This window comes from Mesoplodon mirus (assembly GCF_964341445.2).
Source record: "Mesoplodon mirus genome assembly, chromosome: 2".
Taxonomy (NCBI): Eukaryota; Metazoa; Chordata; class Mammalia; order Artiodactyla; family Ziphiidae; genus Mesoplodon; species Mesoplodon mirus.
This window is the reverse complement of record NC_138977.1, coordinates 60,833,921-60,848,113: the sequence shown is the minus strand read 5'-3', so window position 1 is coordinate 60,848,113 and position 14,193 is coordinate 60,833,921. Positions and strand designations below refer to the sequence as shown.

The window sequence follows — 14,193 nt, the reverse complement described above, 5'->3', positions numbered from 1 at the left end:
TATTTATTTATTTATTTATTTTAAAAAAATCTCAAGTATGAACTAAGTTTTTTTATAAAGTAAACCTTAAGACTTAGGTGTTTCAATCTGTGGCAGTCATCCCATAATGCTATAGTAGATATACATTTTTTCTTTTTATTAGAGAGGATTTAAGTAACTTCATAGATTTTGTTTTGGGGCATAAAAACGTTCCAGTCTTCTGTAAAACTTGCTTGTAAAATTCCATGTGGATATTGTGACTAGGAGTTGGTCTTAAAACTAATGCTTAATATGGACTTAGGCCTCTTCCAGCTAGTTGTCCATTTGTACATTTCAATTAACATAAAAATGCCTGGCCTTTTGATGATCAAAGTACGCATAGTTGATTATAAGTAAATGAGAATGGAGGGAAGTTTCGTACCTAACTTTGACTTGCAAATGATGACACATGTTATTAAAATTTTAAATCACTTTTTGTTTTTGTTGTATTGATTTCTTAAGGAGTATTTAGCATCTCTTCTCCTTAGGAGTTATATAGTTATCAGTAATTAGTTTCTTAGTTTTATTTTTGCTGTATTTTATGTAAAACCTTTTAAAATTAATATTAGGATTTATAGAGTGCAAACCTTGATTGATTAACACTATATTTAATAATTAAACAGATCTAAATATATTTTAATAAACTAGCTTACCTGATACTCTTAAATATATAATAAATGTCTCTTCCTTCTCCTTAAAGAATTCCATCAAACTTTATATATTTACACATTTATGTGATATGTGGCACATGGAAGAAGAAAACATAACTTTGAGCATACATTTTACTTACTGTTATCTGAAAGTATAATTGGTTGCCAATGAACATCGTTTTCAAATCTTTAAATGTTCACTTTTCAAGCTTAGTGGAGGCTGTGTTATGTAATTAAAAACTCTATTATGTTAGTTGACCTTAACCTATTAATACAGATATAATTTATGCAATGACCTCAGATTACTTAAGCAACATTAAAAATGGTTTGGGAAGATGAACAACTTAGAGGTATGTCAAGTCTCGTTCAGTGTATTTAATTTTTTCTTGTTACGCATGGTATGGTGGAAAATTGTAATAAAATAGATTTTGAAAAATCCTTTTAAGACTCTGTATTGGAAATTGGAAGTCTGTGAGGTTCTAAAGTCTTTTTTCTTCCAATTTTATTGAGACATAATTGACATACAGTACTGTATAAAGTGTACAGCACAATGATTTCACTTACACACATCATGGAATGATTATCACAGTAAATTTAGTGATCATCCATCACCTCATATAGATACAAAATTAAAAAAATAGAAAAAAATGCTTTTCCTTGTGATGAGAACTCTTAGGATGTACTCTCTTAACGACCTTCATATATAACATACAGCAGTGTTAATTATTTTTATTGTGTTGTACATTACATCCCTAGTACTTACTTATCTTATAACTGGAACTTTGTACCTTTTGACAGCCTTCCTCCAGTTACCCTGCACACCCACTTCCTGCCTCTGATAACCATAAATCTGATATCTTTTTGTATGAGTTTGTTTTTGAAATATAATTGACCTGCAACACTATGTTAGTTCCTGTTATACAAAATATTGATCCTATATTTCTATATATTTCAAAATGATCACCGTGATAAGTCTAGTTCTGATATGTCATCACTATACAAAGATATTACATAGTTATTGACTATATTTCCCACACTGTACATTTCGTACCCGTGTCTAGACTCTTTTCTTTTTCCCCCTATTTTAAGGTTTTATCTCTAACCTAACCATTCAGAGACAATACTTCCCTAATGATGAAGATCAGGTTGGGGCAGCCAAAGCTCTGTTGCGTCTCCAGGATACCTACAATTTGGATACAGATACCATCTCAAAGGGTAATCTTCCAGGTAGGAATTATTGTGGTCTATAAAAATCCTATCACCTGGTTTCTCCGTTCAGTCCATTAGGACAATGTTAATATAAAAAGACTTCCGTATTTTAAGATTTTTAACTTCAGTTTGTTTCACAGCCTTTGAGGACAAAACAACCCTTTGTCTAGGACTGAATAGTTGTGGATAAGCTGCTAGCTTGTTACTGTGAAAGCTTATAATTATAGGGACTAACTTAAGTAGGCAATTTTAGCATGTAAGAAAAAGAAACAACCAGTTTTCCAAATATCTTTCTTTTTTTTTTTTTTTTTTTTTTTTGGTGGTATGCGGGCCTCTCACTGTTGTGGCCTCTCCCGTTGCGGAGCACAGGCTCCGGGACGCGCAGGCTCAGCGGCCATGGCTCACGGGCCCAGCCACTCCGCGGCAGTGGGATCCTCCCGGACTGGGGCAGGAACCCATGTCCTCTGCATCGGCAGGCAGACTCTCAACCACTGCGCCACCAGGGAAGCCCTAAATGTCTTTCTTTAGAATACCCAGTATTTGTGTGTTAAGTTATAAGGAAATTGATAATCAAAGTTTATATATTCAATAATTTAAAACCAAGACATGTTGAGTATGTACTGATTTTTAGTGTTCTACAGTGTGAAGCATCCTACTTTCTGACCTATTTTTGGCAAAACCCTCTTTTTTAAAGTTACAGCTGATTTCATGGTAATTTGCTTAAATTTATTTTTATTGTGAAAAAACATAAAACAAAATTTACCATCTTAATCAATTTTAAATGTGCAGTTTATGGTATTAAGTACATTTACATTATTATGCAACCATCATTACCATCCATCTGCATAGCTCTTTTCATCTTGTGAAACTGAAGCGCTATACTTGTTAAACAATAACTCCCCAGTTCCCACTTACTCAGCCCCCAGCAACCATCATTCTACTTTCTGTCTCTATGACTTTGACTACTCTTAAGTACCTCATATAAGTAGAATCATACAGCGTTTGTCTTTTTGTGACTGGCTTATTTCACTTAGTATAATGTCCTCAAGGGCTGTAGTATACGTTGGAACTTCCTTCATTTTTAAGGCTGAATAATAATCCATTGTGTATATTACCATATTTTGCTTATCCATTCATCTGTTGATGGACACTTGGGTTCCTTCCACACATCAGCTATTGTGAATAATGCTGCTGTGAACATGGGTGTGCAAATAGCTCTTCAAGACACTGTCTTTCATTCTTTGAGTATATACCCAGAAGTGGAATTGCTGGGTCATATGATAGTTCTGTTTCTAATTTTTGAGGAGCCACCATACTCTTTTCCATAGTAGATATACCATTTTACATTCCCACCAACAGTGCATAAGAGTTCTAGTTTCTCCACATCCTTGCCAACACTTGTTATTTTCTTTTTTTTTCTTTTCTGATAGTAGCCACTCTAGTGGGTGGTATCTCATTGCAGTTTTGCATTTCCCCAATTATCAGTGATGTTAAGCATCTTTTCATGTACTTATTAGCAGCCTCCTGTACATATTCTTTGAAGAAATATCTATTCGAGTCCTTTGTCTATTTTTTTTTTTTTTGCGGTACGCAGCCCTCTCACTGTTGTGGCCTCTCCCGTTGTGGAGCACAGGCTCCGGACGTGCAGGCTCAGCGGCCATGGCTCACGGGCCCAGCCGCTCCACGGCATGTGGGATCTTCCCGGACCGGGGCACAAACCCATGTCCCCTGCATCGGCAGGCGGACTCTCAACCACTGCGCCACCAGGGAAGCCCTGTCTATTTTCTAATTGGGTTATTCATTCTTTATTGTTGAGTTTTAGAGGTTCTCTATATATTCTGGATATTAATTCCTTATGAGATGTATGATTTGCAAATATTTTCTCCTATTCTGTGGGTTGCCTTTTTATTCCTTTGATATTGTGCTTTGTATCCAAATTTTTAAACTTTTACGAAGTCCAATTTGTTTATTTTTTCTTTTGTTGCTTGTGCCTTTAGGGTCATAGACAAGAAATCATTGCCCAATCCAATGTTATAAAGCTTTTGTCCTATGTTTTCTTCTAAGAGTTTTATAGTTTTAGGTCTTATATTTAGGTCCTTGATTTATTTTGAGTTAATTTTTACATGTGGTATTAGGTAAGAGTTCAACTTCATTCTTTTGCCTGTGGATATTCGGTTCTCCCAGCACCATTTATTGAAAAGACCATCCTTTCCCCATTGAATGGTCTTGCCATGCTTGTCAAAAATCATTTGACCATACGTACAAAGGTTTATTTCTGCCTCTGTATTCCATTAGTCTGTAAGTCTGTCTTTATGCTGATACACACTATTTGATTATTGTAGCTTTGTAGTAAGTTTTGAAATTAGGAGGTGTGAGTCTTCCGGTTTTGTTCTTTTTTAAGATTGTTTTGGTTATTATGGGTCCCTTGAGATTCCGTATGAATTTTAGGATGGGTTTTTCTGTTTCTGTATTTTGATAGAGATTGTGTTGAATCTGTAGATTGCTTTGGGTAGTATTAACATTTTAACAATGTTAAATCTTCCAATCCATGCACATGGGATGTGTTTTCCATTTATTTATGTTGTCTTTCAGCAGTTTTTTTGCAGTTTTCACTGTATGTCTTTCATCTCCTTGGTTAAGTTAATTCCTAAGTATGTTATGCTTAGACTTGTTTTAGTAATTTTCTTTTAGATTGTTCATTATTGGTACATAGAAATGCAACTGATTTTTCTGTGTTGTCTTTGCATCCTGCTACTTGGCTGAATTCATTTATTAGTTCTAACAGTTTTTTTGTGGAATCCTTAAGATTTTCTAACCTAAGATAATGTTATCTGCTGGGTATTCCCTCGCGGTCCAGCGCTTAGGACTCCATGCTTTCACTGCCGAGGGTGCAGGTTCAATCCCTGGTTGGGGAACTCAGATCCCGCAAGCCGCGCAGTGTGGCAAAAAAAAAGATAATGTTATCTGTGAACAGAGATCATTTTACTTCTTCCTTTCCAGTTTGGGCACCTTTGAGCTTGTTCTTGCCTAGTTGCCCTGGCTAGAACTTCAAGTACTAAGTTGAATAGAAGTGGCGAAAGTAGGCATCCTTGTTCTTGTTCTTGATCTCAAAGGAAAAGCTTTCAGTCTTTGACCATTGAGTGGGTTTTTCAAATATATCTTTTATTATGTTAAGGTAGTTTCCTTCTATTCCTAGTTTGTTGAGTGTTTTTATCATGAAAGAATACTGAATTTTGTCAATTGCTTTTTCTGGATCAATTGAGATGATCGTATTTTTTTCCTTTATTCCATTAATGTGGTGCATTACATTGATCGATATTCATATGTTGAAACATCCTTGCATTCCAGGAATAAGTTCTACTTGGTCACGGTGTATAATCATTTTAATATTATATGCTGCTGAATTCTGTTTGCTAGTATTTTGTTGAGGATTTTTACATCAGTGTTCATAAGTGATATTGGTCTGTAGTTTTCTTGTAGTGTCTTTTTCTGGCTTTGGTATAAAGGATAATGCTGGCCTCATAGAATGAGATAGGAAGTGTTCTTTCCTCTCTTTTTGAAAAGTTTGAGAAGGATTGGTATTAGTTCTTCTTTAAATGTTTGGTAGAATTCTCTAGTGAAGCCATTAGGTCCAGGGCTTTTCTTTTGTCAGGAGACTTTTGATTACTGATTGTCTCCTTACTAGCTATAGGTCTATTCAGATTTTCTATTTTTTTCTAAGTCTTGGTAGGTTCTGTGTTTTTAGGAATTTGTCCATTTCATCTAGGTTACTCAATTTGTTGGTGTACAGTTTTTCTTAGAACTCTCTTATAATCCTTTGTATTTCTGTAGAATCAATAGTAGTATCCCCACTTTTATTTCTCATTTTAGTAATTTGAATCTTTTTTTTTCTTAGTCCATGTAGCTAAAGGATTGTCAATTTTGTTGACAAAAATTCTTTTCAAAGAACCAACTTTTGTTTTCATTAATTTTCTCTATTGTTTTTCTTTTACTTCTCCTTTAATATTTCCTTTCTTCTGCTAGCTTTGGGTTAAGTTTGTCCTTGTTTTTCTAGCTTTTAGGTTGTTGATTTGAGCTCTTTCTTGTTTTTTTTTTTTTTTTTGCGGTATGCGGGCCTCTCACTGTTGTGGCCTCCCCCGTTGCGGAGCACAGGCTCCGGATGCGCAGGCCCAGCGGCCATGGCTCACGGGCCCAGCCGCTCCGCGGCATATGGGATCCTCCCAGACCGGGGCACGAACCCGTATCCCCTGCATCGGCAGGCGGACTCTCAACCACTGCGCCACCAGGGAGGCCCCCTCTTTCTTGTTTTTTAATGTAAGTGTTATAACTATAAATTTCTCCCTTAGCTCTGCTTTCATTGTGTCCCATAAGTTTTGGTATGTTGTGTTTTCATTTTCATTTGTCTTTAAGTATTTTCTAATTTTCCCTGTGATTTCTTCTTTGATCCATTAGTTGTTAAAGAGTGTGTTGTTTAATTTCTGCAAAATTTGAAGTTTTCCAGTTTTACTTGTGTTACTAATATCTAACTTCACATGATAATTTACTTTTGCCATCTCTCACTTTTTCTGTGAGTGTGTGGCTTACCCCATTACTATCTTCTTGTCATTATCAACTGGAGAAATAAAATATATTACCTCTATCATCATACTGAAATTGATTTTCTCCTTAAGAAAATATAGTGGGATGAGTTACTTGTTAAGATGTTTTTCTTGCTCATCTTCCTAAATTTGCAGTGAAGTATCAAGTGGAAAAACTAACCATGGTATAATATTAAATAAAATTTCCTTTAAGCTGGAATGTAATTTCATCAAGTTGGACTTCCAAAAAAGTACAAATTTGCAAATTTTATTTTCTGTTTCTACTAATATGGTACATTATAACACTTCTGAAGATCACAGCTTTGTTTTGTTTTGTTTTTTAAATTAATTAATTAATTAATTTGGTTGCACCGGGTCTTAGTTGCGGTAAGCGGCTCCTTAGTTGTGGTATGTGGGCTCCTTAGTTGCAGCTCACAGGCTCCTTAGTTGTGGCTTGCGGGCTCCTTAGTTGTGGCTCGCCAGCTCCTTAGTTGTGGCATGCGAACTCTTAGTTGAAGCATGCATGTGGGATCTAGTTCCCTGACCAGGGATTGAACCTGGGCCCCCTGCATTGGGAACGTGGAGTCTTATCCACTGCGCCACGAGGGAGTCCTGTCTTATGTTTTTTAGTTCACTTCTGGTTTAAAACATCAATTTGTTTAATAGATATTAACTATTTAATGTTTATTTAATATCTACTTAACATAATAACCATTATGTTAAGTACTAGGGATGCGATAATGAATAACACTGCTTTTGCCCTTAGGGTACTTATATTATGGTATGGTATGATGAATGCCTAGATGCAGATAACTTAGGATACTGTGGGAGCACATAGGAGAAAACCTAATTCTGGACTTGATAAGAGAGAGGCATAAAGTAAGACTTCCTGGAAGACAGGATATTTTTAAAAATTGAGATGTAATGGACATGGAATTAGCTAGGAAATTGGGAGAGGGGGGAAATAGTGGGCATGAGAAAAATATTCCAAACAGGACATATATATAGGCCAGAGAGGAGAGAGCATTTTGTATCAGATATCTAACAAGTAGTTTGTTCAAGGGGTGAGTGCATGAACAGTGGGAGGGAGTTGGTTTTGTGAGAGTAGTGAGAGATGAGGCTAGATAGGTAAGCAGAAGCCATCTCCTGATGAACATGTGGAGGAGTTTGAAGTGTTCTGAGTGCAATGAGAAGCTATTGAAAAGTTCTAAACAGGGAGGTTATATGATTTTCATTTTAGAAATATCATTCTGGCTGCAGAATGGATTCAGATCTGGGGGTAGGGACAAAGAAATCAGGGAGGAGGCTGTTGTAAAAATTAAATAAGAGGTGATAGTGGTAGCTTAGGTTATTTCCAGTTTTTTTGCAGGACCAAGGTTTCAACAGACATCTTTTTGTCTTCTTGTGTTTATTACACACATAAAAGAGTTTCTCTTGGATATAAGCTTGTCAAACTTTACTAGATGTGGCCAGATTGTTCTCCAGAGCAGATGTACCAATTAATACTCTCACCAGCAATGTATGGGAGTTCTCATTTCTTCATATCCTTGCCAACACTTGGCTTTGTCAGATTTAAAATGATAGCAGTTGAGGTGTGAAGCGATAGGGATGAGGGTAGGGGAAAGGATGATTTGTTTTTTTTTAATTGCCCTCCCCCCAAAATCAGAGAAATGCTTATTTCAGTGGATTTATATTGATGCCATGTAACTCCTTGATTAATTTTGTCTGTTTCTTTCTCCTTTTTGAGCCTACCTTTTGAAATGCTTTCTTGATATTTTAATATAAAATCTGATAAGTTATATGGATTTTAGCATTAATGATGCCTTTACAGTTCATATAGACTGTTCCTTTAGTTTCAGGTTGTTCCTAACCCTGATTTGTTGAGTAGATTTTTAGCTTCCTAAGATATTACACTGTTGGTGGGCGGGGGGGTGAAGTAGAAAAGAATAGCTTTATTGCTTTGCCAGGCAAAGGGGGGTACCACAGCGGGCTAATGCCCTCAAAACTGTGTGTCCCCTACACTTTTCTTTTTGGATAGAAAGTGTCATATATAAAATTTGATTTACTTCAAGTGGAAGTTGAATGTTCTTCTTGGTGATTTGCATCACTGTCTTGGTTAGCTGATAAGGTTAACTACACCACGCAGTAGATTCTCTGCACATCTCTGGAGTGCACCCAGCTATGAGTGTACCATAGTGCCTCGGATGCAAGACGTCAACGTCCCAAGTGTGTGCATTTTAAACATATTTGTCCCTTACAAATAAAGTTTTTGTCCACTAAATGTTCCTATAAAGTGTAAGAATTTTTAAATTAAATCTCCCAGTTTATGAATGAGCCACAAAAAATGTATTTCTAAGTAAATTTTCGTATACTGTCATATAATATTATAGTTTATATTGTGATAATAAATTAAAAGGACTCTTTTTGGTGTTAGTTTTATTTATTTATTTATTTATTTTTTTGCGGCACGCGGGCCTCTCACTGTTGTGGCCTCTCTCGTTGCGGAGCACAGGCTCCGGACGCGCAGGCTCAGCGGCCATGGCTCACGGGCCCCGCCGCTCCGTGGCATGTGGGATCTTCCCGGACCGGGGCACGAACCCATGTCCCCTGCATCGGCAGGCGGACTCTCAACCACTGCACCACCAGGGAAGCCCTGGTGTTAGTTTTAACTGTAAATTTGGGTTACTACATTCGGTTTGACGTGCTAACATCAGTCATCTGTGCCACTTCCTTTGAACCAAAGGAATTTGCAGCTTATTCTTTTTTCTCATCAAATTCTAACTATTTGTGCTTTGCATGAAAGTTTTTTATAGTCTTTTCCTGCCAACATCACTTTCCTTATCTCATATTCTTTGTCTTCTTGTCCATTTACTTTTTCTTCTCATGTTCTCTATTTTGGAAGCAGCCTTTCCTTTCAAATGTTACATCACTTCATTTTCATTTTCTTCTTTAATACAATTCCTAGGCATTTTGCCTTTGATAATTGTGAATAGATCAATAGGTAAGATAACCAGAGATACTTTAACTACCAAGGCAGAATAGCTAAAGATACTCTACTATCCCCATTGTGCTTTCAAATAATGTTGCCAGGATATCAGGTCATGTAAAAAATATTTCTGGTGCTCTCTACAGGTATTAATGGTATACTCTCCTCTTGTGTCTTTTGCATGTCCCTGAGAAAAAACATTCTTAATTACTGCTTTGTAAGCTCATCTTAGTACTGTATTCCAGTTCTTATAACTGAAAAATAATAGGAGAGTCAAAATTCAGTATGTTTCTTTTGTTCCTGAAATTGTGTCATGTTAAACTATTAATAAGTTAGTTTCTTGGTATCCTTTTCTAGATTAGAGTGTGGAGTAGAGAGTTAGTAACTGTCAAAATATGGATCTTCATCTTCATTTTAGTAGTACACTGATAATCAGTTACTATCCATAAGTGACTAACAGGAGGCAAAAAAAAATAGTGAATGGAGGTAGTTGTATGATTTGAATATTTAATTGTATTGGTCCATGTGATCCTCCGGTGCATACATCTCCATGCTAGGACTGTGCTTGGTACTAGAATGTAACAGGTCATATCCTCAGACCAGGGCATGCTGTGCCCTAGACAGTGAATGTCTGATCACTAGCAAAATGTGCCCATGATTTTATTTCCTCTTAATTTATTTCTCATGAACTCCTTTTCTGCTAGCATTAAAAAAAAAATGTTGACACCATTGGATAGGTTATAGCTAAGTCTGGTTTTAGCCAGTTTACTGCCTTGTTGGAGTATAGTCAATCAAAAGTTATTAAGGAAAACACCATTGTATTCCTTTTTCTACCAGTTTCCTTCGTGATGTTATCAGACATATCAGACATACGTTTCTTTTGGTTAAATATCTAGAAGTGAATTCTCTGGGTTGCATGGTAGGTATATATTTAATTTTTAAGAAACCACCAAATTGTTGTACCATTTTATACTCCAGGCATCAGTGTATGAGAGTTTCAGTTCCTTCACATACTTGCAAACACTTGTGACTAAGTCCTCCAACTATGTTCTTTGTTAAAATTGCTTTGACTATTCTAAATTCTTTGGATTTCCATATAAATCTTAGGATCAGCTTGTCAGTTTCTACAAAAATGCCTGTAGGAAATTTTATTAGGGTTGTTTTGAATCTTGGGGAGAATTTGGGCAGCACTGTCATTTTAAAAAGATAATTTTCTTATCCATGAACATGCTATCTCTTTGTTTATTTAGGTCAGAAAACTTGGTATAGGAGATAAGATATTTTGACATTAACATTAAACCACTGTGAGTCTCACATTTATTCTTTGAACGTTGGTATCAAAAGTTGGAAAAAATTTTCTTTCTCCCCTCCTCCTTTTCCTCCTCCTTCTTCTTCTACATCTTTTTCACTGAAAGCAAATTTATCACAGGCTCAGTTTTTAATTCATATCCTATCTTTGTCCTCTTCTGTTGTTCAAGAACTTTATATTGTTTTGGTTTCTGTTATATTTAGAAATGTGTTGACAAATGAAACATGATAGCACATTGTCCAATAGAGTAAGAGGAACGTGAAACTGTAACTAGCATAGTGGGCAGTATCCATTTTGGGGTCTGACATAATACCTTTTTCATTGGATTGCCATGAGAATCAAATGAGCTAAAAGCCTGTGAGAACTAAAACTGCAAAATGCTGTTATTAATGTTTTATTTAAAAGAGGTGCCCAAATAAACTTTTTTAAAATTGAGACATAATTGACATATAACATTGTATTAGTTTTGGGTGTACAACATTACGCGGATATGTACGTATTGTGAGATGATCACCACAAGATGTTTAGTTAACATCCACCATCACACGTAGTTACAAAAAATTTTTTTCTTGTGATGAGGACTTTTAAGATCTGCTCTTCCAGCAACTTTTAAATATACAATACAGTATTATTAACCATAGTCACCATGCTATACATTACATCCCCAGGACTTATTTATCATATAACTGGGAGTTTGTACCTTTTGACCACCTTCACCATTTCTCTCATATTAGCTTTAGTTATGCAGAACTTTTTATATTCTTTAGAAGTCCAAACTATACTAATAAGGTCCACTGACAGAAGTCTCACTTTCATTTCTGTACTCCTCAACCTGTTCCTTTCTTCTTCCTATATGTAATACCACTTTATTAGCTTTTTCATTTCCACTGTTTCTTTTTGAAAATATAAGCAAATGTATATATATTCCTGTTTCCTTTCAACATCAGCACAGAAGGCAGCATGGTATAAATACTTCCTGTACTTTGGCATTTTAATTTATTGATATGTTCTAGATAGTACTTCATATCCTATATAGAAATCCTCCTCATTTCTTTTTACAGCTGCATGTTACTCTATTTTGTGGAGTTACCATAGTTTATTTAACTGGGCACCTATTGATGGACATCTGGTTTGTTTGCAGTCTTTTGCTTTTATAAAAATAATACTTCCATTAACCTTGTGCATATATTATTTTGGTTTTTTGCGAAGTGATCTTTGGGATATTTTTTCTAGAAGTGATGCCACTGAATCAAAGAGGAAATACATAGGAAATTTTGCTAATATTGTCCCAGTTTCCCCCCTTAATGGTTCTGTCATTTTGTATTTCTAGCAGCAGTATATGAGAGTGCCTATTTCCCCACAGCATCACAAAAAAATTTCAAACTTTGAGATTTTTGCCAATCTGATGGCTCACTTTTCTTTAAATGTATACTAATTTCTTTGGTTATCTTTTATTATTATTATTTTTTTTGGTATACCTCAGACTTTTCTTTTGGAATTGTTTTCTTCCTCCTTGAAACAAATCCTTAAGAAGCCCTTGCATGTACTTTGTTTGTCTTATTATTCTCTATGCTTCCTGAATCTGAAGTTTCATGTATTCTAATTCTAGAAAATTGTCCACCAATATTTCTTTAAATAATGCCTTTTCCGCATTCTGTCGTCTTCTTCTGACACATGCTGTTGTCTTCTGTCTTCTTATTTTTTCTTCCTTGTCTTTTAACTAGAACTTCATATGTATTCCTCCTCTCTGCTGCATCCTGGGTAGTTTATCCCATGGTAATTTATTCAGTTCTCACTTCTAGGTTTATTATTCTCTTTTTTTTGTTGTGTCTAACTTGCTCTTTAACCTGACCAATATGTCTTTATTTCATTGATAATATTTTTAATTTCTGGAAGTTCTATTTCTTCCCCCTACTCAAATCTGCCTGGTCTTTTTTAGGGTATCTTACATGTTCATATTTTCTATTTTTTTTAAAATTCTTTAAACATTTTAATCATAGTTGTTTCGTATTCTTAATCTGATAACACCAACATCAGAAGACTGTCTAATACCGGTTTTTAATAGTTTCTGCTAATTTTGCTCATAGTGGCTTGTTTCATCATGTGCTTTGTGATTTTGGATTGTATGCATTTCTTCAGATTGTGTGTTGGAATACTGCAAAACCTGAGGTGAGGGTGCATTTTGCAGAGTATAAATGTTGCTTCTGCCAGTTGTCCTATTACATTACCGACCTACGACTACTTTAAGTTAAATTCTTGGCTTTAGTTTCCCAGACCATGGAGATTGCATATGTTTGAAATGAAAACCTCCCTGAAGGCGTGCCTGTGGAGTTCTAAGGGATTGTTTTTCCCCTACCTGCAGTTAAGACTGAGAAAAACAAGTTCTTTTGTTGTTTCTCTTTGCCAGCTGACAGAGTTTTTTTTCTAGTTCATTCTTCCATTCAAGATGTAGTTCTTCAAGGGTCTGCTTTGTCACTTTGCATGGGCCTGAGGCTTTATCTACTGTCCCTTTCTTGGTGGTTAAAAATCAAGCTTCTAGTATTCTGATCTAGTGACTGCCTCCAGAGGAGATGCAACTTCATCCTCTGCTTACCTCTCTAGGTTTCAAGTTCTTTTTTGGTTTTGGCCCCAAGAAATTTGCTTAATTCCTGTGAACTTGGCCATAGTACAAATGGATAATTGTTACATTTAATTCAGCATTTCTAGGTAGAGTCGACCCTTGAACAATGCTGGGGTTAGGGGTGCTGACCCCCTGAGCAGTTGAAAATCTGTGTGTCTATTTTGACTCTCCCAAAACTTAACTACCAATAGACTACTGCTGACTGGAAGGCTTACTGATAATTTGAACAGTTGATTAACACATATTTTGTATGTTACATGTATTATATACTGTATTTTTACAATAAAGTAAGCTAGAGAAAAGAAAATGTTATTAATAAAATCATAAGGAAGAGAAAATACATTTACAGTACATATATGTATTTATTGAAAAAATTCCACATATAAGTGGACTCGTGCAGTTCAAACCCTTGTTGTTCAGGGGTCAACTGTGTTTTATATCAGAAGCAATTCCCTCCCCACCACCCCAGAATATATGGTCCAGATGTAATTTTCTCTCTGTTGTTTACTTAACATGGTATACACAAAAAAACAACATAAAATACTCAGGCTCTTAAAGTCTCCACTTAACTCACCTGATATACTGTTTATAAAAATGCAGTGTTATATGGTTGCTATCATTCAGAGTATATTTTTTACATTTATTTCTTTCTTTAGTTCTTTCTCTATTTTTCCTTATTCTTATGAAAGTAATGGTAATTGTACAATATTTGAAACAAATAGTCAATAATAAAAAGACAAGTAACCAAATTTTTAAATGGGCAAAAGGATTTGAATAGACATTTTTCCAAAGATGATATACAATGGCCAATAAGCATGTGAAAA

The 14,193-nt window shown here is 35.5% G+C and overlaps 1 protein-coding gene across 3 annotated transcripts in view; it reads left to right on the top strand.

Moving 5' to 3' along the window:
* P4HA1 (prolyl 4-hydroxylase subunit alpha 1) overlaps positions 1–14,193 on the top strand; it is an 84,250-nt gene that overhangs the window by 30,651 nt on the left and 39,406 nt on the right. For all 3 annotated transcript variants that reach the window (XM_082634495.1, XM_082634494.1, XM_082634496.1), the window contains exon 5: positions 1,758–1,895. In XM_082634495.1, coding sequence (XP_082490621.1) covers positions 1,758–1,895 — 138 coding nt within the window. The remainder of the gene's footprint in view (positions 1–1,757; positions 1,896–14,193) is intronic.